This window comes from Zosterops lateralis (assembly GCF_965231275.1).
Source record: "Zosterops lateralis genome assembly, chromosome: 16".
In the NCBI taxonomy this organism is placed as follows: domain Eukaryota; kingdom Metazoa; phylum Chordata; class Aves; order Passeriformes; family Zosteropidae; genus Zosterops; species Zosterops lateralis.
This window is the reverse complement of record NC_139776.1, coordinates 7,754,070-7,779,673: the sequence shown is the minus strand read 5'-3', so window position 1 is coordinate 7,779,673 and position 25,604 is coordinate 7,754,070. Positions and strand designations below refer to the sequence as shown.

Genomic DNA, 25,604 nt, shown 5'->3' with positions numbered 1-25,604 from the left:
GGCTGTGCCCCCGGGACAGGCGCTCACAGGAGGAGCAGCGCTGTGCCGGCATCCCTGGCACTGCTGGGAGGAAAAGGGATGCGAGGAAAGGGCTTTCTCTCCTTTGTGGCGGGTCTCCAGGGAGGGTGAGTGCACACAGGCAGCTGCCTCTCGGAGCAGCTCCAGCCCCCAGCCCCCAGCCCCCGAGGCTCAGCCTGGTGCATCTGCCTGCGGAGGAGCCTGGCTGGAGCCTGGCCCGGGGTCAGCACAATGTGACACAGAGAGGGGGAGCGTGTTTGATCCCGGGAAACACGGCCAACTTCCAAATCCTGCCTTGCAGGGTGGCCAGAGAGATCAGCACAAACCGGGGGAGGGGTAAATGTGGATTCCGGGGATGCAATCCGGGGGGTGAAGATGTTACTCAGCACGAGGGAGTGGCCGGGCCCTCGGCGACGCTCTCCCCGTGCTGCATGTATTAGCATTGATAATGAAACACCTCACCTTGAGATGCTCCTGACAGATCCCCTCCACAAACGCCTGCCTGGGGGAGGGGATGCTCCCAGCATCCCAAAGCCTGGAGAAAACAGCCTTTCATCATCAACCAGGCAGGGCAGGGCGCCTTCCAAGGATGGGATCCACTTGCCAGAGCCCTTATCCACACCTGGCCACTCCAAACCTCTCTGGGCTTGGTCCCTGGGGACTCTGTCTTGGCTGGGTGATGGAGCAGGAACTACGTTGCCATGACGGTGGGCACAGTGCCAGGGAGGGAAATCAGGGAGAGGCAGACCCACCTTTCTCCCCTGACCCTGAAACACCCCCTCTGAAGCAGCAGTTAAAGATCCACAGCCCAAGAACATGGAGACCGTGGTTTGAAGTCTGATTTATCTTAACAACAGGCCCCAGCAGCCACATGAAAGGAGAAGAGAGAAAAAAACCTTATAAACATCCCTGAAGCTTCCTGTGCAGCTGCCAGCAGGCAGGGAGGGTTTCTGGCTGCATACAGAAAAGGGCTGCAAGGAAGAAAAAGGAACATGATGAAACCAAACCTGCTCTTTCCACAAAACACACAGCAAAGCAAAGCAGCTCCTGGCAGCGGGCGGGTGGCCGCTCCCTCTGACTGCCCAATTCCCAGGGGAACTGGTCCAAATGGACCTCTGGTTCCAGTCTGAGTCCAGCTTCCAAGCAGAATGTCTACCCCTGGCGCTGGCTCCAGGATGAGAAATCCATGATGATTTGTGGCTGGCTCAGAGCTTGGCAGGGGAGAGGCCACAGAGTGCAGCACCAGCCACTTCTCACTGCCCTGAGAATGTTTTCCAGATGCCCATGGCTTTGTGATGCCTCAGCTGCAGCTTCCCCCATGCCTGTGATGAGCTGGGCCCCACCTTCCCAGGGAGAGCAGCCCCCACCCTTTCATGCAGCCCAACATTCCTTGCAAAACCCTGCCTTCCTTGCACTGTCATTGGCAACCCCAGAGTCATTGCTTCTTCCACTGCTGCCAGGACACAGTCAGCCTGCTCCATTGCTGTTCCCATGACACATCTCATCTCCATCCCTATCCCCATCCCCATCCCTATCCCTATCCCCATCCCCATCCCCATCCCCATTCCTCCTGCCCAGACTCTGAAAGCCCTCCCTCCCTCCTTCCTGCTTTTTCAGATCTCCAGCCAGCTGCTCCCACCGACAAATGAGCATTTCCCAGCATTGGCATCCAGCCCCAATCCCTGTACATTTTCTGGTTGATGTCAGGAAGGACAACCTGAGTGTGGATCATTCCCAGCCTGGAGTGCCTGTGTGTGCCCAGCACTCGCTCCCAGTGCTCTCCTGAAGCTGCCATGGTTCATTTGATGCTGCCACAGACAGAGATCTCAGTTAAATGAAACAAATGACCTTATGGGATTAGGGCCAGTAATCTTCCGATCTGGGTAATCTCCCTTAAGGGATTATTTGCCCACAGAAGTGTGGTGACCACCAGCCAGCCGCTGCCTTGCTCCCTCCATCCTTGTCCCCTGTCCTCATCTTTGGCAGCCCAGAGGGGCTGCAGCACTGGGGTCACCACCTTTGGGGAGCTCCTTCTCAAATGAGTCATGAAGGGCACGTGCCAGGGCCCCCAAGCGCTGGGGCTCCTCCTCTCCCTGGACCCTGTTTGCTGCTTCAGGCAGGTCAATGGGGCTCCCTCCCTCCAAAGCACTGATCTAAAACAGATCAGAGGTCCCCCCACCATCACAGGTAAGCAGGAGCTGGGTGGCACAGCCAGGGTGGCAGAGATGGACAGCTGGGGACAGGGCTGCATTTGGAGACTTGAGATGCTGTTCCAGGGCTCTGTGCAGAGCAGGGACAGGGGACATGAGAACCCGTGTCCCTGCTACCCCCCAGCCCTGGGTGGGCCCCTGGGGCCCCTTTCCCATTGCAGGGTGCACACGGTGAGGATCTGCCAGTCCTCATTGCCAGTGCTGGGTCTCCCTGCATCTCCCACACCCCATTTTCTCAGCTCCTCTTGCTCATGGCTGGGTGGGGCAGAAAGAAAGGGATAAAAAGCATTTTGAGGGGCAATTTATTTCCCTTCCTGCAGGCAGGGTCATTCAGGGCAGCAGATGGATGTGGTGCCCTCCCAGAGCATCCCCGGGACCAGCCCCTGCCTGACACAGATTGAGGGGCACTGGGGCTGGCTGAGGGTGAGTCAAGCTGCCGGGACCACAATTTTCTCCAGTCCCTGGGGGTGGCAGGTCCTGGACGCTGAGCTACAAATGAGCCACCAGCTGCACCAAGGGAAACCTGAGCTCATTGCCCCGCGCTTTGAGTGCCCTTTATTGCGCTCTGGGATGACAGAGAGGCCACCTGATGCTCCGAGGGCCCAGCTGCCAACAGCGGTACCGTGCTGGGAAGCAGCGAGGAAGAGCAGACAGACGGTGGTGCTGGGGGCGAGGGGACGGGCTCTGAAAAGTTATAAATAATTCACACACAAAGGGAGCAGGCAAGGCAGGGCTCTCAGCCCCCTGTCCCTGCGGGCTGTGGCGAGCGGGGTGAGCTGGGGGAGGCTGCGGGGCCAGGACCCGCCCTCTGGGGCTCAGCGCCGCCCGGGCACACCGAACCCTCCGTCCCATTGCCGGGCGGTGAGTCCCGCGGGCACAGAGCCAGCCCGGAGCCAACCGCGGGACCGCTGGTCCACACTGTGAGTGAGATCCCGCGCTGGGCCCGGGGCGGCGGGCACCTCCCTCCCAGCCCCGGCCCCTCACGGCCCTGTCGCCCCCCTGGCCCCGCTGTCCCCAGCCCCGGCCCCTCACGGCCCCTGTCGCCCCCCTGGCCCCGCTGTCCCCAGCCCCGGCCCCTCACGGCCCTGTCGCCCCCCGGCCCCGCTGTCCCCAGCCCCGGCCCCTCACGGCCCTGTCGCCCCCCGGCCCCGCTGTCCCCGGCCCCGGCCGGTCCCGCCGCCCCCCCCCGCCTCGGAGCCGCCCCGCGGTGTCCCCAGACCGGGCAGCGCTCCCGGCCGTGGCCGCCAGAGGGCGCGCCGAGCCCGGCCCCTCCCGCCGCGGAACCCCCCGCGCGGCTGCGGCTGCACCCGGAGCCGAACGGCGGCGGACCCGGCCCGGCCCCGGTGCAGGCCCCGCCATGGCCCGGGACCCGGCCTTCGTGCTGCGCTACCTGGCCGAGGTGGAGGAGCTGGCCGAGGACGTGCTGGCGGCACGGCAGCAGGTAGGACCCAGCTCCGCCGGGCCTCCGCCGCCCCGCTCTGTCCCGCCGCCGGTAGCCCCGAGCCCCGGCCGCTCCCGCATCTCTCGCTCCCGTTGCAGATCGTGGACCTGGACGTGAAGCGGAACCGCAACCGCGAGGCCCTGCGGGCGCTGCAGAAGGACTCGGAGCCCGAGGGTGAGGCCGGGCTGGCTGTGCCCACCGTGACCTCGTGGCCGCGGGTCGGGGAGCGGCTCCACTGACACTGACAGCGCCTTCCCTTCCCTTCCCTTCCCTTCCCTTCCCTTCCCTTCCCTTCCCTTCCCTTCCCTTCCCTTCCCTTCCCTTCCCTTCCCTTCCCTTCCCTTTTTCCCAGCAGAGAAGGCCATGGTTTGCTTCGGGAACATGTTCATCGAGCTGCCGAAGGCGAAGACCCGGGAGATGCTGCGGCAGGGTGAGATCACCCCGAGGGCTCCGTGTAGTTATAAGCGTTTTAACACCATAATTAACAAGATGTTGGCTCAATTAACGGAGTTCTGGCCAGGGATGGGCTTTGAGCTGCCCACAACCTCTCGAGAGGCTGATTCTGCCCCCCTGGGAGGCACATGCAGAAGCTTTGGGCTCCGGGGGTGGTGGAGGCAGGGTGGAACCCTCCTGTGCCTGTGCTGGGTCCCATGGGGAATTGAGCCTTCATTCCGGAGCCCCCACAGTCCTCCTCACTCCCTCTTCTTACCCCAGACCAGGAGGAGCTGGATAAGGAGATAAACAACCTCCGGAAGGAGCTGCGGGTGAAGGTCAACCGGCTCTATGAAGCTCAAGGTAAATTCTGCCCCTCTGCCACCTGCTCAGTGCCTGGGTACTGCCTCGTGTGTCAGCAGAGTCCAGAAATTCCTTAGTTCCTTGTGTTCCTGCAGCCTCTTTTCCACTGGTTTTGCAGTTCCCTCCCTGCCCCAGCAGCATTTTCTCTCTGTGTGGAGCTGTCACCCACCAGCAGTTTAAACACCTTCCAACACTGTGCTGAGTGACCCCACTTCAGCTTCCTGACCCCAGTTCAGCTTCCTGAACTGTTTCACTTTTTTTGTGACAAAATCCTGATTTTTTTTTCCATGTGTTTTCTCAGGTAAACCTGAGCTGAAGGGGTTTAACCTGAATCCCATGTCTGCTGAGGAAATGAAGCTCATCAACCGCATCCTGGAGGGCTGAGGTGGCTGTGCCACTGTCACAGCGTGTTTGCCTGTCACTGTGGGCTCGTAGTTCAATAGCCACAGTCCTTGGGATTTGCAGGATGTTGGTGTGTCCAGAGCCCACCCAGGTGAGGGCCCTGGGAATCGTTTAGCTCCTCAGCTACACCTCTGCAGTTTCTTTGGATCACAAACCCTTTCCTGCTCTTTGCTGGAACTCAGGTGGCAGAGCTGTGCTGGACACAGCACTGGGGAAAGGCCCATGGCTGGGGTAGAAGTGGGATCATTAAAATCAGAGCAGTGGGACATTCCTGACTCCATGTGTATGTTCCTTGTTGGGGGCTTATGTGAACACTTCTGGGGTTTGGCTTCAGAGCTGCTCCTTTGTCACTTTGGGAACAGGAGTAGGAGGGATTGGGAATCCTCCACATGCCTGAGGCACAGAAGAGGAGTTGTGCACGCCCCTGGCATTCAAACAAAGCAAAGCTCTACATCTGAGGCACGTCAGGAATCTCTAAGGATGTGTGGGGAGGAGCAGGAGGAGGCAGCATCCTTTTATTTTTGCTGGGAAAACATGTTCCACTGTTGGAAGGCAAGAGATGACAGAAATGAGGCTTTCAGGACTGGATGAAGGGGTAAAACTTGGGTTTATTTAAAAAAGCAGCCTGAGGAGGGTTGAGCAGGAATACTCACTGAGTTTGTCTTGTAGTAAAAGGACAATTAATATAATGAGTAGTAGTTTCTGCAAAGGTTTTAAAATTTGCAGTTTTCTGCACTCCCCTCTCTGAATGTGCTCCCCCAGGTATTTAACTTGGTCATGAGAATAAGATTAAAAACAAATTAGTGATAATTAGTACATGACTACAGTGAGTTTGATTTTTTTCCCACATGCAGGGAAGTGTGTGGGTCCAGCCAAGCCCTTAGTTTTTTGAACTTCTGTGGAGATATTTCTGGATAGAGTTTCAGAACTGTAAACATGTCTGTTGCCCTTTTTCCAGCCCTGAGGCTGCTCACCTGTTCTGCCAAATCTTGCATGAACAGCAGAGCTGGGTGTGGTTCCTGGGCCTGGTCCCTTGCTCTCTTCCCTTTTTCCCAGCCATGATAATGTCAAACAGAGCACCACCATTTCCCTGGCTCCCTGACCACCTTCCAGCTTAGCAAGGCTTTCTCCTGCCCTGGCCAGTTCTAAACAGGCTTCAAATTACAGAGTTCAAAAAAGAATACCCTGTATGTGACCCCTTAAAACTGAGGTGTGACTTCTTTAAACCAATAAACCCAACTACCATTGCTTGGTCTAACTTTTAAAATTCTGTTGCTGACACTACATACCCTAAATGTGTCCCTGTCCACTTCAGGCTTAACATTTCAGATACACAGACTAAAAATAACAGAATTACTATCTGAACTGTCTTGCCTGCAGCTTTTTCAGCAGCTTGCCTGTCTCCTGGGAGCAAGAGGCAGCTCACAGTGCCACATCCCAGTGTTGGAGCTGCTCTTACATAACCCATGTGGTGCAGCCAGTCCGTGTCTCTGTAATGTGATGGCAGGGTTATTTTTACAGTCTCATGGCAACAGGTTTTCTGCTCTTTACATGTTTCCATAGTAGTAGCAGGAGGAGGATCAGGTGCCTGCCTGCCCTAAAAGCTTTGTTTTGCTGTGCAGAATGTGTTTAGCCCTTTTGTTTTCTTACATGGAACAGAACTAAGCTCTGCAGTGCAGAGGACCAGCTGAGCAGTCAAGCATCCCTGTGTCAGCTAAAATACCTCATTCCAGCCCACTGCAGCTTCCAAACTGGGAAACTCTCAGAAGCAAGGGAGCCAGTGCCTTGTGCTGAGCCAGTTGTGTCCAGAGAGAAGTGGGGCTGCTGCTGCCCGACATGAGGGGAGAGTGAACTTCATCCATGAGGGTGTTTCCCACCCCAAGCTTGGGATCAGCACCACATTTTCTGCTGTGCAGCAAGATTCCTGAAAAGCTGCTTCATTTGTTTCTTCCTAGGACACAGCAGCCACAATAAAAAACATTTACAGGCAATTTACACAGCACCTTCCTCTTCCTGCCTGTAGAGGAGAGGTAATGTTTCACTTTCAGGCGAGGCTCTGTTCATATTTTTAGTTGGAATCCACAGCCAGAGATGATGGCAGACACAGGTGTGCATGGCAAAAGGTACAGTGTGTGTCACTTTTCCAAGTATGGAGAATCCAAGTATTGCTTCCCATCAGTAAAATACACAACTGACTTCAGGAAAGTGCCCAATAAACAGCCACCACAGCAACTGCAGAGAGTTTGGAAAACATTTGGTGCTTTTGGTTTCCTATTTCCATAAGAGCTCACACACCCATTTTTGTTCCCCAGTGAAGATGTGCATTCCCCTCTGGTGCCAACAGCTTCAGGACCGAGCAGGGCACCTGCCAGCACTGGATGAATTCTGCAGCTAAATGTGTGTTTGCCATGATGATCTCATTCACCAGAACACCCAGATTTTCCCCCTCTGCTGACAGGCCTGTCATTCCAGACCAGGTCAAATGCTGCTCCTGCCCTGTCAGCCTATGGCATCAAACTCATGGACTGAAGTACCTGAGCAATGACAATTCCCCAGCTGCACGCAGGAATCAACTCCCAGACAACCAGGGACACAGCTGAACAGCTGAAAGCAGGAGACATCTCTCTGCTATTAATATCTGGGGTTAGCACAGTTGTATAGGCAATGACAAAATGCTGCAGGACCAGCTGCTGGGAGCAGAGCTCTGCAGCAGCAGCACGAGTGGGAGGCACAGTGCACAAGGACCTCTGACAGAGAGCTCTTGTGCAAGTCCTGGCTCCAACAAGGGCTCCAGTCCCTTGGCAGCCCCTTGCTGCCTTGCTTTCCCACTCTGAAGGGGCAACGCGCTTCCTTACTTTCCTTCTGGATATTCATCATTTAATCACTATGAAGGTTAGAGGATTATGATCATTGCCAAGAAAATCATGAAACCAGACCATCCATCCCAAACACTGTAATAAAACCCCTCAGAAAGTGATAAACATCTTCACCCCCCCTGCTCTCCCTGTTCACAATGCAAAGTGAGTCTTTCAGAAGATGAACTTGAGTTCAGAGTCTCCCTGGCAGCTGGCAGTGCGGGAAGGTGAAGTGTTTACCTCCAGAACCCAGCTGAGGAGATATAACAGTGAAATAGGGAGAAACAGGCAGTTTTGCCAATGGCTCATTAACAAAAATGCCTGCCCACAAAATCATTACCCTGCTAGCAGGCAGGAGTGAGTGTGAAGCAATAGGAAATCCAACCCTAAATCTCTTTCCCATGTGCTGAGCCAAAGAACATTCTGAGCTTGTTGCAAAGTTTCTATTCCTGTTCTTGATGATACTAAAGGAAAAAAAAATCCCTTTGGCTTCCAGAAAGAAAAGTGAAAAATAAAGTCATGCTGAAGCAGTAAGTGCTGAGGAAGATTCACAGAATGAGCATTAACCCTTTTTAATTGCAGATGTGGGTGTCTGCAGGGAACAGGTTCCCAGAAGAGTGTTCAGATATCTCTCTGACAGCCCAGCAGCACTGTGATGACATAGAGGACTTTCATTCCAATTAATTTTTTTTCCTGACTAACTGAAGTTACTCTGCCCCTTTACCTGCAGGCTGCCTTAGCAATAATTTTGTTTGAGGCTGTGAATAGAGTAGACTGTGCACATTAGAGCTATCCCAGACCAGAATTGAGCTGAATTTATTTGTTTATTTGAAATAAAACTGTCCCCAGTGGCACCATGTGAAATATTGGGCTGAAGCTGGCAGGACACAGTGCTGCAACAAGTAATACCAGTGACCAGGTCTTATTAGAAGGAAGAGTTAAATGAGAGGCATTTAATAGGAGAGCACCATCACCATAAGTCACATCTAAGGGAAATTGCCTTACCTGGTTCTGCTTGCTCTTTACATGACTAAAGCTGAAAGAATAATAATCATATTTTTGCCTGTCATTTTTGTAGTGCTATTTGCTGTTTCTGTTTCTCTCAACTCTTGCAATGACAAATCAGTTGCGTTCTCAGCTTCCTGCTGTTGCAATACTTGGGTTGCAAATGTAGCAGTTAAATTTCTGAGAATTTCAGGACAAATATTTTTCACTTAACCAGGGACAAAACCTGTGTTAAAACGAACAAACAAACAAAATCAACAGAGTCAAATTCTGGTTTAAAGGGGCTTTTTGTTGTTAAGTACCCTCAGTTCCTGGCCTGCATCTCAGTCAGTGCACCATGAACCTGGTGATGTTCATTGCTGGCAGCCAAACCACTCTGTGGGGTGGTTTATCAGTGCTGATGGGGCACTGCTGTGGGACACATAAGCAGGAGAGATGATCATAACCCTCCATCTCTGGCAAGTGCTCTGATACTTGTGATTTGCTGGTACTTGGAGGGGAACATCTTCCAGAAATAGCTAAGTTGGCAGGGTTTCACAACACAGGGCTAGAGACCTGACAGTTATATGGTGCTGCACCCAGCTGAAGTCTGATACTCTGATTTAAAGCAGCTACAGCCTTGCAGGTAGCAACTCCTTCATGGAACCAGTTCACACAGCTGTACACCTCATCTCATGGAACCAGTTCACACAGTTGTACATCTCACTTGCAGCACCACATGAGCTCACTCAGCCTGCAAACCCCTACCTGCAAGGTGTGAAAGCATCACAAAACACCCCTGTCCCAGGGCCAGCAGCAGACCTGACACTGTAATCCCTTGTCTGCTTAATAACACATTGAGGGTTTCAGATCCTGATGGGTTGGGATGTCACAGCCCAGGAGCTCAAAGTAGCATTTGTCACTGCTAAACCTCTTCTGAACACTGGATGAAAGGGCTTGTCCATATCCACAACGAGAACCTCCACTGGCCCTGCCCCACACTTGGGAGTCAAGCACTGTCCAAGTTGCTCAATCACCAACCTGCAGCCCTGAGACATCCAAACAATTACACAAAGTCATTCCCAACAGATGATCACACATTTAGTCCTAGTGATTTTGTTTTCAATCACAATCTCCACAGCCCAGCAAGAATTCTGAGGAAAAGGCCAGACACCAGAAGGTTGGGGCCACCAACCGCACTCAGCAGTCAAGTTCTCCAGACTTAACTGCTGTACATCTACAGGAGACAACAGTCCCCAGAAGTTCCCCAGCAGCAGAAAACCTCCTCTCTGCTATCAGGATACTGCAAAAACTCTCCTTTCCCTACCAACAAGAGAGATCCATAGAAGGGAGCAGCCCATAAAATGGGATGTTCAATATCATCCTCCATTATGCTCAAAAACACCATTCTCAGATTCACAAGGGATCTGACAACCTATTTTTTTCCCCTTCCTTCCTTCCGTCCTTCCTCTCACTCTCTCTCTCTCTCAGCTGCCACCTCTTGAGAGAGGCAGCTTAACAGTGACAGCTGTGTGCAGCAATGCCAGCCTTGCTGTGCCTCTGAGGTCTCAGAAGCAAAGGGCTAAGCTACATCTACCGCTCAGGAGTGCAACTAACCAGAACACTATTGAGTCTCAAGTAAAAAAGATCCACCTTATAGATGCACAAAGCGTCATTAAAGCAGAAGGCTAGCCCAGCCTCACACCTAAAGCTGTCACCAAGGAAATCACCTGGCTGTGTGTCAGGGGAAGAGAGGCACAGTTAAGTGGCTGCAGCACATGTGGCAGCTGGCAGGGCGCGGTCAGCACACCTGCACCTGCCAGAGATCCCACAGCAAACAGCCTGGAACACCCTGCAGGCAGCACGTCCCCCTCCCTGGCCACAATCAGTCAGGTGCAGGCTTTTGTGCTGCCACATTTGTAAGAGGAACATCTGGGCTGAAATAGTGATAAAGATCCAAGACAAACAGACACTGAACAAGCAAATATGCAGTTCTCACTCTGACAGTCCTCTGTGCCCCAGAGACAATTAATTATTTTCCCTGTCTGTCCCTAACTATTTTCACAGTTTTCAGCCACCTGTGCTGAAATCCAACACACTATTGTGTGTGGGCTCCTAGTGGATGAAGACTGTGACCATCATGCAGAGCACAGACATTGAAACTGCAATGATCAAATCTCATCACTGGATCCATGGGTGGTTGTATTTTTCCTCTCCCTCTATCTTTTATTATTCTTTCTCTTATGTTTTCACTTTGTTTTATTTTTATAGAAAATAATCAAAACAGCTGTATGCTTCCTTTTCTTTTAAACTGTTGTAAAACAAACCTGCCTAATATATGTACACAGGTCATTGAGAGTCATTTCACTCTAATTCAGCCCAAGGGATCTATTAATAAGAACCTCAGTCACTACTCAAAGATGGGTGGTAACACCCATTTCTGGAAGTGCTCAAGGCCAGGTTGGATGGAGTTTGGAGCAACCTGCTCTAGTAGAAGATGTCCCTGCCCACAGCAGGGGGCTTGGAACAAGATCTTCACGTCACCATGACTCCAAACCTTGGCACACCCTTTCCCAAGGCAGCCTGCTGCACCTGCACTCTGGAAAGGCTTTTCATCATTTAGAGCGAGTGTGAACTCTGCTGAACTTTCACAGAGAGAACTGATGGATTTTTCTGTCTCCTAAACCATTGAATTGAGGTGGCATACCTTTTGGGAAGATGTGTTAATCAAATGAAAGCTATCAAACTCAATACAGCAGCAAGTGTGACACGTTGAAAATCAAATCGTTCTCTCCTGTGAATCACCCTGTCCTTACATTCTGTGAACCCAAAGAAGAAGAAAGGCTGCCAAAACTCAACCACTAAAAGTAAAACCAGGAGTGACATTTCAGCTTTGTTCCGAGCTGATTTGTCACACTGACATTTCCAGTGATCTTGTGACACCAGTTTTCCAATGAAAAAGGACTGGAGAGAGACAGGGTGACAGCAGCAGCAACAGGCCAGCTGAGTCCTGTAGGTGTTTGCAGGAGTTGGAACTGACAAGGTTCATCTGATGTGTCTAATACCCAGCAGTAGAACTGCACAACTCTTTGCTTACCCTGCTTGAGTCTTAAAAAAATGCTGAATTGAAAGGGACCTACAAGAATTTAAGTCCAACTCCTGACCCTGTGCAGGACCACCCAAAGAATTTATAGTATATAAATACATTATAAAACATGTGTGTGTATATAAATGTGTATATATATATATATGTATGTATGTATATGATAATATAACCCAGTTGCTGCCTAGTGTTTGATGTACCTGAGATTGGTAGTTTATAAATAAGTATGCACACAAAGTGTAAAAAATCAGATCCCAAAGAAAGTATCCAGCCATTTGGGAAAATCCACTGTCAAAACCTTTGTTGTTACTCTTGAGAATGGTGAAGGAATGTGGCAGGAGGGTGGCATGGGAGAACAGACCAAGCACTGGCAGAAGGAGAGGAGGAAAAAAGAGCAAAAGAACAAAATGCCTGTTGGATATTCCCAAAGAAAAGACAGTCGTTCTCACCTTCTTCAATCAATTATACATTTCAGGAACATTCCCCCACCTTGTGACTTGCCAACCTACAGATGGAAAAGCAGACTTAGTGGCTTTAACGTTAGCATTTCCTGCAGTTTTCCAGAATTTCAGTGCAGAAGACCTGCATAACTTGATTCATCAACTGCTCATGTGCACGCATGTTTATTTAAGGTTATGGGGGCAGGGAGATTCAACAAAAACCCCCTCAATATTTGTGTTTGGAGGATTCCTGGAGGGAAGGCAGAGCAGGCAGCCTATGGGGAACTCCCATAGCACCAAATAAACAAACTCTGTCACACGTTTCCAGAAATACACGTAACGCAACATATGTTGTTGGGAGTTTTAAGTCCCATTTTAAATTTGTGTATGTTACAGAAGAACTTAATTAAACAGGAAAGACGAAAAAAAAATATTGGGGAGCTATGGCAAATGAGCAGAAAAATTCTGAAGACAGCCTAGGCTGCACATTGCATAAAAGAGGGTAAGGAGTGGCCCAGATAAGGCACCCAAGGGGCAGAGCTCTCACATTGCTGCCCAGGTCCAGTTTCCTCCAGCCCCAGGAGGTGGCACTGGGCAAATCCTGACCCAGTACTACCTCTGAGTGTGAGAGTGGGCAACCCAGGACATCACAACACAGGGCTGCTCCAGAACACAGACCAACAGAAGGAGTAACATGGAGTTTATTTTTACTTGCCTGCAAGTTTTGAGGTCAGCCACAGTCTATTTAAGTTGTTGGTATAATTTCAGTAATCACAGGCTTTTCATATATCCTTATTTACTGTGTTCTGGTTATTTACCATGTTAATTGAGGATGTGGGGCATAAAATCAGCTTAATATATGGGTTTTGTTGCCAATTAACACTTCCCATTTGTAGAGTTAGATAATCACTAGCTGCTATCCTCCTGGTTGTAATTCACGAGTTAGTTTGCATAATTACCTCCCAGTCACTTCTCACAAGGGTAAGACAAATCCTCCTGTCCCAGCCTCCTCACCAGACCTGCTGCACAAAACAGAGGGACTGCTCACTCGCAGGGGCGTGTTTTTAATTATGCACCACAGCACAACACTTAGGTTGTTAAATGGCTTGAATCCTCTGGCACAGGCAAAGCATTTCTCAGTGTCCCATGGTATTGTCAGAATTTCTAAAGGAAACAATTATTTTCCTTAATCCCCAGGTCACTGGCTGAAGTGGAAGCTGTGGTGTTCAGCACAGCTCCAGGTTTGGGGGGACAGACATGACTCAGAGCAGAAGGTTGCCCTCCTCTAGCAGCAGGGCAGAGAGAAGTTTATGCCAACCAAATTCACCCCAGCTTGTGCTCCAGACTGGTAATGGATATCCCTTCCCAGAAGTGTTCAAGGCCAGATTGGACTGGGCTTTGAGCAACCTGGTCTAGTGGAAGTTGTCCCTGCCCAGGGCAGGGGGAGAGAATGAGATGAACTTTAAGATCCCCTTCAACCCAAACCATTCTGGGCCTCTGTGATAATGGAGTCTCCCGTAATCTCTTCACATTCTCAGGATGGAATTCCACCAGACTTGACATCTAACCCAATGGGATTTCCTTAAATCCAAACAGATGTTTTCACAGCTCCCTCTTTGGGGGCTGCCCTAATGCTGGTTAACCAGAAGCCCAATTAGCCACCTGTCCTGCACACACCTCTACCTTCTTGCACACCTGCAGCTGAACTGAAAGATTTCAGAGCATGAACTCAGCCAGAACTCCACAGCCAGAACCCCTGGGAGCACAGTCTGTTCCTCCACACAGAGCTCTGCACTTTATACCTTCACCACTGAGTTAACTTTGGCTCTACAAATAAACTGAGATGACTTTTGGCTGCCGGAATAAACTCTTACACAAGAAGTAGTGTTTTGGTGGTACATGTTGATCAGGAACCTGGCCAGGAGCACAGCTGCTCCATGTTACCTTACTCTGCCCAATTCTTCCTGAGGGTTTCCTGCATATTTTCCTCTTCCTCTGAAGAACGAAGGCACACATTCATCTCCCACTTTCCTTGGGAGAGCACACACTAACCAGTTTCATAACCCAAGTGATGCCAGGGTTCTTGCAAAATTCTTCCACAAACAACTAGTACTCTAAAGGCATTTTGAGGGTCTTCAGAATAAAGGCACATTTTCTTGCCTCAGGCTTTCCCATTTCCCTTTCTAACTGCTTCTGAAACCTCTTCAGATCCTTTGCTAACAGCTGTTCTGACTCAGCTGGGTAGAAAGAGAAATACAAGATTCAGCACAAAAAATGCACCCACAGTATGACTTGCTTTAATTGCCCTTGAGAAGCTTCTGGGGATCAACTGCACCACATATTCTGAAAGGAAAAATAAATAAATATGGATACCACTGAGAACTGCTCTTTCTTTGTGGAGGACGAGGATCAATTTCAATTTTCTGTCTCTCTGCACAAACACTGGGAGCTAGAAAAGAGCAAATCTTACAATCCATGTCCCACCATTCCTGCTGTAGCTATCCTGTGCAGCCAGCATCCCCCTCTCCAGGGCAGGCAGCTGCCCACAGTGACCCTGCAGCAGCTCAGCCACAGCACTCCCAATCCACCGCTGGTCAACCCGGGGTTACCAACCACCCTCAGCCTCCCTCCACAGAGTCACAGACTGGTCTGGGTTGGGAGGGACCTTAAAAGCTCATCCCATTCCACCCCTTTTCCATGGGCAGGGACACCTTCCACTAGACCAGGCTGCTCAAATGCCTTGCCTGGTGAGGGCTGAGGCTGCTGGTGGGATCCCATCCCGCTCAGCCAGGGTGATGCAGGAGACATTGCCCAGGAGAGGAAGGGCCGTAGGTGTTGTTTATACACTGGAAGGCGCTGCCCAGGGCGGTGGTGGGATCACCGTCCCTGGAGGGATTCAAGGAAAGACTGGAGTGGCACCCAGCGCCCTGGTCTGGTTGGCAAAGTGGTGTTCCGTCATGGATTGGACCCACGATCTCAGAAGTCTTTTCTAACCTAATTAATTCTATTATACCTGCAGCATCTAAACCTGCCCATAGATACTAACCATACTACCCATACACGGTGGAATACCTGGGGAGTGAGGGGCAACCTTGCCCTCACCTGCACACGGAGTATATGGGGCTTAACACTACCCCGTGGATGTGCAGGAATTGTGATGGGAACCCGCCGTGAGCCCACCGGGACCCCCTGGGCCCGCTCGGGGCCGGGCCGCGACCCCCGGGCGGCCTGTGAGGGCGGCGGGGCCCGCCCGTCCCCATGGCAACCGCGCGGCCGCGCGCCAGGGGGCGCTCTCGGCCCCCACACGGCCCCCGCCTGATCCCCCCGCCTGCCCCGGCCCCCGCAGCCCCACACGGCCCCACACGGCCCCACAGCCCCGGCCTGATCTCCCCGCAGCCCCACACGGCCCCACACGGCCCCACAGCCCCGGCCCGATCCCCCCGCCCTGCCCCGGCCCCCGCACGGCCCCACAGCCCCGGCCCGATCCCCCCGCCCTGCCCCGGCCCCGCGACCCCCGCCCGGACCCTCCCCGCGTGCTGGCAGCGTCAGGCAGCGCTGGGGAACCCCTCGGCCCTGCTCCTCCTGGCACTGCCCATCCCGCGGCCCTGCGAAAGTCCCCAGGACGCTCCCGCAGCCCCGTGAGCAGGGCAGGGATCCTGCGGCACCTGGGCGCAGGTGGGCATGGGCAGGGGGGCTCGGAGCGGGCCGGGCCGGGGGCGGTGCGGTGCGGACAGGGGTGGGCACGCTGCGGGCAGGACAGGGATGGGGATGGTGCATGCAGGGGTGGGCACAGCGTGGGCAGGGGTGGGCACGCTGCCGGGCGCTTGGCCGCGCGGCCGCACAGACCTGCCTTGATGGAGCGGGACAAAGGTTTTGTTCTTCTCCCAACAGTGCAGCCTTGTGCGGCCGCGGGCAGCGGCGACAGGCGGCAGCCAGCGCGGCCCCGTGCTCCCACGCCACGGCGCAGGGGGGGAGTTTCTCCTCCTTTGTCTGCTCCCGGCCGGGCGGCAGCCGGTGCGCGGCAGCGCCGGAGCGGCCGGGGAAGGGCCTCGGCAGGAGCCGCGGAGGACGGCAGCCACGGTCCGCTCTGCCCCGGCACAGCCACCGGCCCGGCCTGGCCGCGCTGGGAACGAGCAGCGATCCCGGGGGAGCCGAGCTCTTCATGACGAGAACTCGACCAGGCAGCGGGGACGGGAGCCGCGCCCGGGGACGGGGAGGAGGACGGCAGCATTGGGGACAAGGACAGCCGCGCTCCGTCCCCACCCCCGGCGCCCGCCGTCGGCCATGGGGAACGGCATGAGCCAGGTAACGGGGAGCGCCGGGGCGGCTGCTCTGCGGTTCGGCCGTGCCCGGCCGGGGCCGGAGCTGGGAGACCCTTACCTGGCGGCTGCCTCTGCCGTGCTAAGGGGCGTTTCACCTGCCGGCACCGGCACAGGGCTCGGCTCTTTGTTTGTTTGTTTACCTGCCGGCAGAGCAACACCGGAGGTGAGACAGGCAGGGACACTGCGCTGGGACAGCTGACAGCTGCCCGGGGCGGGGGGGTGGAGGGCAGGGGTCACAGCGAGTTCTTCCAAGGAAGGGGGAAACTTTTCCCAACACCTTTAATCCCTAGAAATCAGCACCAAGCACACGCTGGGAGCCCTGCATGACCCCGAGCCTGGTGGTCCTGTGCCCCCTGCTCAGCGGGGTTGGGCTGTGTGTGGGGCTCGGCATCACGAGCACCGGGGATGGGCACTATTTTATTTATGTGCTGCCCTGTTTTCTCCTCCGAGGAGCGGGTCAGCAGGGTGCTGGGGACAGGCACATGCTGTTTATTCATGGTTCAGTGTCCTGCCCTTGGGAGCTGCCCTTGCTAACTGGCGCTTTCCCACCCGCTCCTCTCAGTGCCGCAGCTGTGAGTTAAAGGCACCCCGTCGATAGGAAATTGATCTAAAATCGCAGGAATCACAAAAAAACTCCTTCTTTAAGCTGTTCAATCGAGAGAAACGTTTCCAAATGTGAGCAGTGAGACAAGTGTGAGTCCAGCTGTGCTGGTGAAAATCACCTCCACCTGCCCTGAGCACCAAATATTGCTGCAGGGAGAAACTGGCAGAGAACTGGCTGGATACAGGATTGAACTCACTGCCCAGGCGTGAATGAGGGAGAATATAAAATAGCTCTGGCTGACGAGGTTTGCAAGGTGTCCTGCTTCTGCATCTGCAGTGCTGTTAACAGGGGCCTTGTCAAGTAATTATCTTTTCATCATGAGAAGTGGAATTTCCCAGGGGAAGTGAGCTGAAAGCATGTTGTCCAGAGCAATCTGTGCCTGGGCTGTGAGAAATGGGCTTCCTGCAGTGCAGAGTGAGGGGAGCGAAGCTCAGGGCTGGGAGGGGGACAGCTACATCCCCTACAAGCTTCTCTGTGCCTGTTGCTTTCCCATCCCTCGAGCAGCAGGGCTTCCACAGGTCACAGGCATAGTCCAAGGCTGTACAAAGGTGTATGCAACTTGCTGAGCTCAGGTAATAAATCCCAACAGAAGACTAATTTATGATAAACAAGAGGAGCAATAAAAAAAGTCATGTCTGGCTCCCAGTGCCCATGAGAGTGCAGGTGCCAGGGCTACATCCAGCCCCACATCCTGGATGCCAGGGCAGTGGCAGCCCTGGGAATGCACAGGTCCAGCTGCCCTGGCACTGTTCCTACCCTGGGGCTGGCGATGGTCATGTCAATGCCAGAGCTTTGGCCCCTCCAGCCAAGGTCACTGCTTCCCAGTGTGGGTCCCCGCACAGTGGGTTTCACAGCACAAGGTCTCTGCTCACCCTGCCACTTCTCTTTGTGTCCCACAGATCCTTCCCGGCCTCTACCTTGGGAACTTTGTTGGTAAGTGGAACCCAGCTGCTGCAGAGATGTTCTCCAGCTGGGGATTGGGGCTTGCTTGAGCTGGTGTCTCCCTGCCTGCAAATGCTGCCTGATATCCTGTTTGCACCCACCACCCTGCCTGCGCCCACTGCTCTGCCTGCACCCACAGCCTGCTCTGCTTGTCACCCAGTTTGGGTTGGCAGTAGTGGGAGTGAAGACATGGTGGGAAAAGCAAGGCAGAGACCCCTACCTTTGCATGGTTTCCTTATTTAACAGCTGAGCTCTTGGAATACGTGGGGGAAAGGAGCCAAGGAGGAAATATGGATTCTGTACCAGGAGCAGAGGAGCTGGTGGTGCCACACAGGTGCAAGGGAGCAGGACTGGGGCACTTCAGGGTAATGCTCCCCAGTTTCACAGCTGTAGAAGAGACCAGAGGGGGCTGCCCATCCTCAGGAGGGAATTTCCCAGAGGCAGTCACCCCTTCTCACACCAAGTCATATTTTAAGGAGTTTTCATTGTCAGGGGACAGTTAATGACCAAGTGTTGGCATCTGCTGTGACAAAACAGCATTTATGAGTACTGCCTCCCTGATGGCTCCTTTGCCAGCTTGATTCCTGCTGTAAGCACTGTGGAAGTTTAAAACCACTGGTGTAAATTGCTAAGGAAATGTCACTGAAGTGGCAGCCCTGTTCTCCCTATGCCCCATGGAGCATTTTGGGTTGGGCTGGGGGTGCTGTGGCTTGCTGGGAGCAGAGGGACAAGGGCACCCAGCTGCCAGGTTCATCAGGGGGGTGAATAGGTGAATCCTGTGAGCAGCCTCTGCTGTGGAGCCTAGGCCTGATGCCATCCAAACACTCCTCATCACTCTGCCAGGCAATCTAGTGTGACAAGATTCTAGGCCTGCAACATTAAGCTCACAGAGACATTTCCTCCAACTGGAAGCTTTTTCAGCACAGATAAGCCGTGATTCCAGTGTCACCACTTGCTGTCACTGCCTGCTGAGGCGAATGGGAATGTAGCAAGTGTGTGAGTCCCCACAGGGTCCCCATCTCCCTCCTTACACAGATCGAAGCTTCCCTGCAGAGCATCTCCCTTGAGACTTGCTCCTATTAAAATTCGCATCATGCCATTAGCACATCCCGGGCTGGATTCCTGAGCCAAGGCTTTACACTACGTGAAAGTTTAGAAGCCCAAAAGAATGAGATGGGGAAATGTTTTCCCTCCTCTCTGGCCACACTCGCTGCATCTGCTGGCTGTGGCATGAAAGGGAGGCACTCGGAAGCTGCTCAGCAAGACAAGCACGCGCCCCTTTCTGTGCAACAACTGCTGTGCTGGATCAGAGGCCAGGATCACATCTAGAATGCTGAAACATTGGTGAGAGGCAGGGCATTGCCTCAAACAGCCAAGGACACCCCGTTTCTGTCCATGCAGCAGAGAGAACAGACCAGAGAGCAGCAAGTCACTGCTCAGGTGTTTTCTACAGAAAATCGGAGTTGATATAAATTGCTGTAGCTCCACTTCCATAGTTCACAAGATAAAGCAGTTCTCTCAGGCTGCAGCAAGTCCCAGTGCTATGTGCGTGTCTGCTCAAGGAGATGTGGGCAGGGCATGTCTCCTCCCAAAGTGGGGACCAGTACAGGCAGGAGGGACACTACCTGCTGACCCAGAGTGCTTCTGTGCAGGTGTGAGTGGTTCAACCAGCATGAGCAGCAAGGAGAGGGGGTCAGGGAGAAGCCTCTGACTTGGGATCATAGGATTGGCATTCCAGGTTTCCGTGCTTGCCCATATCTGCACTGCTGCATGTGGGGGTGGGATGCAGTCGATCTGCTGGAGTAAGGCTCTGTGTGCTGGCTGGCTGTAGAAGCAGGTTGGGAATGCTGTGGGAAGAGAAGGGTAGGAAATGAATACATGTTGATATCTTGTTTTATCCTTTAGATGCCAAAGACCTGGAGCAGCTAAGCCGGAACAAGATCACCCACATTGTTTCGATCCATGAATCCCCCCAGCCCTTGCTGAAGGTAGGGTCTTGCACCTGTAGACTCCTGCAGCTCCTTCCATGCTGCATCTTCCTTCCCTCTCTCTGAGCATCCCATGGCACATACACCTCTTCCTGGTAACTGATCCCAGAGGAGCTGGGCAGCCCCCAGCATGGGAAACTGGCTGCCTCGTGACTATAACTCGGCCTTGAACACTGACGGGAAACAGTTTCCAGCTCTCCAGACTCCTCTTGTTTCCCATCTCCTCCCACGAGTTGCTGGTGTCCCCTTGCCCTGCCCTTCACCCCAGTGAGAGTGTGGCCCCATCCCCATGCAGGGGGGAAGCTGTGTGGGGGAAGCAAAACCCTGTAGGCAGCTGTGGGCGAGGAGCAAAGGCACTGCCAGCCCCGCTCTGACCATGTATGACACTGGCTGCAGTGCCTGAGCTTTTTCTCTTCCTATTCTGTCTTCCAGGACATTACCTACCTCCGCATCCCCCTGCCTGACACCCCTGAAGCCAACATGTGAGTACCCTGGGGAGGCTGGAGTTGTGCAGGGAGGGTGACCAGAGGTGAGGGTTCACAGCTTCTCAAGCCCTCCATGTGCTGCCTCCAGCTCCTCGTGCACAATGACCTACAGGCTGGAGATGTGATACCACAGTGCAGGGGACCACCCCCGGACCCCAACAGCATCCCAGTTCAGTGACTGCTGTGAGGGTATGAGCCCTGAGTGAGGTGAGGGGCAGCCACTCTGCAGCACCCATGGAGAGGAGCAGCAAGCATCCTCTCAGGAAGCATCTGGAGAGGGGAGAGCACATAAAGGGTGTGGAGCCAGCCAAGGGCACTGGCGTGGCTGGAGATTCCAGCAGCCACCTCCCACTGCCCCAGCATGAGTCACACAAGTCACAGGGCAGCCCCGTGCATCCCCAGCACAGTGTCCCCTTCTGTGTCCCCAGCACAGAATGAGCTGGCAAATCCACCTTTCCTTGGAATAAACAGTGCTGGGCTGCTCAGGTCTCAGCAGCAGCTGGCAGATCCCCTAAAACAACTGAAACATGCAGGGCTTGTTCTGCCTGCAGCTAAAAATGCTGTTCCACCCCTGAAGTTCTTATTCTGTCTGGTTTATTTTTCCTGCTAGCAAGAGGCACTTCAAGGAATGCATCAGTTTTATCCATCAGTGTCGCCTGCATGGAGGGAACTGCCTCGTCCACTGGTAATGCTTCTTCCCCTGTGCCCACTGTTGTGTCCCCCCAGCTCAGCAGATACAGACCCCAGCCCCTCAGTTTAGCAGCAACCCCGATCAAAGCCAGCCTGTGCCAGAGGGCTCTGTGCCAGTGGACCCACCCAGGATCCACCCTTGGCTGTGGCTTGTGACTCAAACCCAGCGGGATCCAGGCAGTCCTGGAGCCGGGGCAGCTTTTTGCTGCAGCTGAGAGCGCGGGATGCGTGGGGTTTGGGGCAGGCAGCCAGGCAGTGGCTGCTACTCCCATTCCCTGTAGAGGAGTGGGTATTTATAGGCACTGATGGCCAGGACCTTGGAAGGTCTCAGGCCTCTGGGAGAGCAAGTCCTTGGAGAAGAAGAACTGAAATATCTGAGGCACCGGGGTGGAAGAGGAAGCAAGCACGGGGTCAGGGTGTGCCACTAACGCCAGCCCTTCTTCACCAGCCTTGCTGGCATCTCCCGCAGTACCACCGTGGTCGTTGCCTATGTCATGGTTGTCACGGAGCTGAGCTGCCAGGAGGTGCTGGATGCCATCCGAACCATCCGGCCCGTCGCCAACCCCAACCCCGGCTTCAGGCAGCAGCTGTCTGAGTTCGGCGGCAGCGCAGCCCGCAAGGTGGGACACGCCTCTGCCACCCATGCCCTGCTCCGTGGCTGAGCCTGCCAGGGTCTCAGAGCAAGGACAAATCCTGAGGGGACTCAGTTTAGTTTCTTCCCTGCTCTCCTTCCTGGCAGGCTTGGACCTGCCCTTTGTAGATCAGCATTATATTTTACTTCTCGCTCCTTCCCCAGGTCCGCAGGCACCTGAAGCAGAGGTATGGGACATCCCCTTTCAATGACGAGGAAGAAATAAAGGCCTTGCTGCCAGTAGGGAGAGAAGGAACGTCCAGGACAGAGGGAGTTGTGCAAGGACTGGTCCCCAGAACCAGGGACATGCGGAGCACAAGTCCTTTCCTGCTGCGGGTGAAGAGGACGTTCTCCTGCATCCCGGCTTGTCTGAAGTGACCCAAGCCAAGGGAGGGCAGTGAGCATCACCCAACAGCCTCGGAGAGATGAAGGAGATGGAACACAGTGGGACAGAGAGCACTGGGCAGGAACCTGCACAAAGCCCAGCTCCTTCTCTTCTGGGGTGGGAACGTGCTGCCCTCTGTCTGGGCAGGTTTCATGGACACTGTTGGGTTTTGCAGCACATGCTGGGCTCATCTTCTTCACATCCAGTGTGCTGGGGACACAGGTCTCTGCCTCTGGGTCACTGCAGGCTCCTGCTTGGGGCAGAATACAGAGGAGGTCTCTTCTGCCACAGGCAGAACCCAGGTGTTGCCAGCAGCAGCTTTAGCACTTGGGTACCCACTGCATGGCCTCAGGGTGCACGGGAGAGCCAGTGCTCCCCTCAGAGCAGTTTTCCCACCAGCAGCACAAGCTCCCAGTGTCCAGGTGGCTGCGGAGCAGGGACACAGCAGCGTGCCAGCAGGTAATGCCACCACACAGGCTCCCAGGCAAGAGTCCAGCTCCAGACTGGCCAAGCACAAGCCCTGAGCAAGCACTGTAGCTTTAGGAATCCATTGCACCCCATTCCCACCTATCCCAGGGCACAATCTGTAACAGGTGGGAACCAAGCTTTTAACCTGGCCAGAACTCACTAGAGCAGAGCCTTAAGCCATTTTGCTTAAAGACTTTCTATTGTCCCCCAGTAATAAATACCCTTCTCTGTGGTCTGACTGTCCTGTGATGGCCGGGTTGGCCGGGAATGCCAAGAGGGAAGGTCCCAGCATGGGATCAGTCTGGAGCTGCTGCTGGCCACTCTGGGGTGGGCTGGAGATGCTGGCATCAGGGTTCACCCTGCTGCCTTGTGGGAAGTTAACAAGGGAGGCCAGAAATGTGAGTGCCAGGGCAGGGCACTCTGGGGACAAACTCTGCTCCAGAAGAGGTTGGGAGCAGCAGGTGGGAGCTCACCTGGACTCTGTTTCACTGTAGCCTCTCCACTCCCTGGATCCAGGAGCACCAGGTCCAGGAGTCTGTTGGCTCCAGCTGCTGGGAGTACTGGAAGCCTGGCACCAGATGAGTGTCACAAGCCCCAGACCTGTCCCATTTACTCCTTTCCCTGGAGCAGAGTCCCAGGTGGGAAAAATTCTGAGGATGCCCAGCTGGGTCATCAGCATTGTCCCTGTTGGGACTCAGAGCATGTTTCTGGGGTCCCCCTCATCCCTGCCCCCCCTCTCCTAGGGAGAAGAGATCCCCCAGGAGACAAAGCTTCAAGACCAGGGTTCCTTCCTGCTGCCAGCATGTCTGCTGGGCTGTATGCTGCCTTGGGGTGACCCAGGCAGACTGGGAGCTCCACCCTCTCTGGGCAATACTGAGCGAACTGAATAACTGGGGGTGCATCATCCTTCACTGCTCCTGCACCATCGACCGTGGGATCCCACTCTCCTTCCAGTTCCCTCAGGCTCCCCTACCCACTCCCTTGCCCCCAGGCCAGGCTTTTCAGCACCCTTTGGGCCTCCTCAGCACCCAGCAGAGTGGAAGCCCTGTAGCCCAGAACCACACATCCTGGATGTATGTGTGCCCCATGCACAGCTACACCCCCCACACTGGGACACCTTATGCCAAGGTGTTTACACCCAGGGATTCCCCTGTTCCCACTGTAAACCACACAGAGCCCTGGCTCCTCCAGCTTGGCTCCACAGCACAGCAAAACGTATTTATTTTGGCAGATCTGGTTTACACAGCTTGGAAAAACCCGGATAAGGGCAGGGTTAGCTATGAGTTAATGTTTGACTCCCTTTCATGCCCTCATTTTGGCATGAAAAGTTTCAGGGTTAAGCAGCTTCACCTTCCCTGAGAGGGGAGAAGCGTGGTGAGGAATACAGTGGGGAATCTGGCTCCTGAGCGTCCTCGCTGATGCCTGGGTAATTAGATCCCCCGGGTCCTGCGTCACCGGCGGCTGCCACACCACATGAAATCCCCGGCCGATAAAAGGCCGGCCGATAAAACTTATCCCGGCGGGCTGGGGCTGACAAACGAGCCGGCGGCTGCGATTATCTCCCGGCCTTGGATGTAATCAGTGCAAACCACTGGGAGGCTGTGCAGTGACTCGTTGCCATCGCTCTGCTTCCCATGGCAGAAAGGGGAGATGTGGATCCTCTATCGGTCGGTTCCCAGGCCCTTTTCCCAGAACGTGACCCCGCAGCTCGTCCAGATGAGGGGCACAGGTGGTGCCTGGGCTTCACTTTGCAACAAAGGGACCCCGGACAGGCTCAACAAGGAGAGAAAACTGCTGCCAGTGGGGCTTGCTCTTACACCCCGTGTGGCCCCATGTGCCCTCTGTGCCACGTGGCTGTGCCCTGTCCTCACATCCTGTGAGAAAACCCAGGACTGGGCTCTTTGCCACTGATTATTCATTTGGAGACTTTGCAGCCCCAGTAGCTCTCAGGAACTTTGCTTCTCCTCTTGGCCAGAGGTGACTTTCTCTGACTCAGAGCAGGAAAGGAGACCTGGGGAACTGCAAAATGAGACTTGGGGGGCAGCAGCCAGGCAGAGGAGCAGGGTTTCCCTGCACAGCACCATGAGACTCTGCAGCAGTGATGGAGGAACCAACACCAGTGTCACCTCAGAGTGGCCCAGTGACTCAGCCCGTGCCCTGCTGGGGGCCAGAGGGGAGCTGGTGCAGGATGTGTCCCACCCCGGTCCCCCAGCCCTCGGCACAGCTCATCTGCCCGTCCCACCCGTTTCCCGTTCGACTCAGCATCCAGAGCCCCACGAGGCAGACGTGAGCATTAGAGCAGAGGAGAGATGTGAGAGATGGGGACATGTGACTGTTCACACCACCCTGGAAAGCCCGTGCTCTTGCCACAGCTCCCTGCAGCTCCCCACACCCATAGAGTGAGCAGCTGGTCCCACAGGGGGACGCAGCCCCTGGAGCTGGGACGTGTCCAGCTGGATCCTCAAAGCAGGAAGTAAAGGGAGTAGGGTCCCTTGCCCCCTTCGGGGAACATGTGGGAGACCTGACAGTTTTAGGGGAAGCATTTGGGAGGGTGCAGGAGAGTTCCCTGTGCCTTCTGGTGCCTTGTCTCCCTTTTGTGGATGCAACACCCCTGCCCCCCTCCCTCGAGTGCGGGGTGCCTGTGTTGAGAAATACACCTGGTGCAGGTATCTCGGTATGTAAATTACCAGTGAGAGCTGCACATTGTGTTCTGCACAGCAGGAAAAGGCTGGAGCCCCAGGCAAGAGCCGGGAATGGGCGCCCACCCCTTGCCTAACAAAGGGGACTTCCCGGGATGGGGGTCAATCACCCAGACCCTCCGCAGGAGCCAACGAACAACGG

At 54.3% G+C, this 25,604-nt stretch overlaps 2 protein-coding genes and 1 long non-coding RNA gene across 5 annotated transcripts; 2 read left to right on the top strand and 1 right to left on the bottom strand.

Annotated features, from left to right (window-relative positions):
- Nucleotides 1-3,557: 3,557 nt before the first annotated feature.
- Nucleotides 3,558-5,132, top strand: PDRG1 (p53 and DNA damage regulated 1). The gene is made up of 5 exons (XM_083872944.1): nucleotides 3,558-3,669; nucleotides 3,768-3,843; nucleotides 4,025-4,099; nucleotides 4,384-4,464; nucleotides 4,766-5,132. The coding sequence occupies exons 1-5, from the start codon at nucleotides 3,586-3,588 to the stop codon at nucleotides 4,846-4,848; spliced, it is 399 nt and encodes a 132-aa protein (XP_083729070.1). The 5' UTR covers nucleotides 3,558-3,585; the 3' UTR covers nucleotides 4,849-5,132.
- A 3,599-nt stretch (nucleotides 5,133-8,731) lies between these two features.
- Nucleotides 8,732-16,736, bottom strand: LOC310915930. Of its 2 annotated transcripts, XR_014591238.1 has the most exons (4): nucleotides 16,629-16,736; nucleotides 13,208-13,412; nucleotides 12,258-12,313; nucleotides 8,732-8,952 (listed from the first exon to the last, which is right to left on the bottom strand). It is a non-coding gene; the product is annotated as an uncharacterized lncRNA (long non-coding RNA). The 2 variants fall into 2 exon arrangements; XR_014591239.1 differs by lacking the exon at nucleotides 16,629-16,736 and having other exon boundaries at nucleotides 13,208-15,157.
- On the top strand, nucleotides 16,408-22,990 carry DUSP15 (dual specificity phosphatase 15). Of its 2 annotated transcripts, none has more exons than XM_083873148.1 (7): nucleotides 16,408-16,553; nucleotides 18,074-18,107; nucleotides 20,022-20,104; nucleotides 20,537-20,586; nucleotides 21,200-21,274; nucleotides 21,749-21,899; nucleotides 22,076-22,990. In XM_083873148.1, exons 1-7 carry the CDS (start codon nucleotides 16,533-16,535, stop codon nucleotides 22,286-22,288), a joined length of 627 nt encoding a protein of 208 aa, XP_083729274.1. In that variant the 5' UTR covers nucleotides 16,408-16,532; the 3' UTR covers nucleotides 22,289-22,990. The 2 variants fall into 2 exon arrangements, with proteins under 2 accessions (XP_083729274.1, XP_083729273.1); XM_083873147.1 differs by having other exon boundaries at nucleotides 16,410-16,553; nucleotides 21,728-21,899.
- The last annotated feature ends 2,614 nt before the right edge of the window (nucleotides 22,991-25,604 follow it).

Coding starts and splice junctions, on each gene's coding strand:
- PDRG1 (XM_083872944.1), top strand. CDS start 3,586: ATGGCCCGGGACCCGGCCTTCGTGCTGCGCTACCTGGCCGAGGTGGAG. Junction 3,670..3,767: donor TGCTGGCGGCACGGCAGCAG/GTAGGACCCAGC, acceptor CTCCCGTTGCAG/ATCGTGGACCTGGACGTGAA. Junction 3,844..4,024: donor GAAGGACTCGGAGCCCGAGG/GTGAGGCCGGGC, acceptor TTTTCCCAGCAG/AGAAGGCCATGGTTTGCTTC.
- DUSP15 (XM_083873147.1), top strand. CDS start 16,533: ATGGGGAACGGCATGAGCCAG. Junction 16,554..18,073: donor TGGGGAACGGCATGAGCCAG/GTAACGGGGAGC, acceptor TGTGTCCCACAG/ATCCTTCCCGGCCTCTACCT. Junction 18,108..20,021: donor CTACCTTGGGAACTTTGTTG/GTAAGTGGAACC, acceptor TTTATCCTTTAG/ATGCCAAAGACCTGGAGCAG.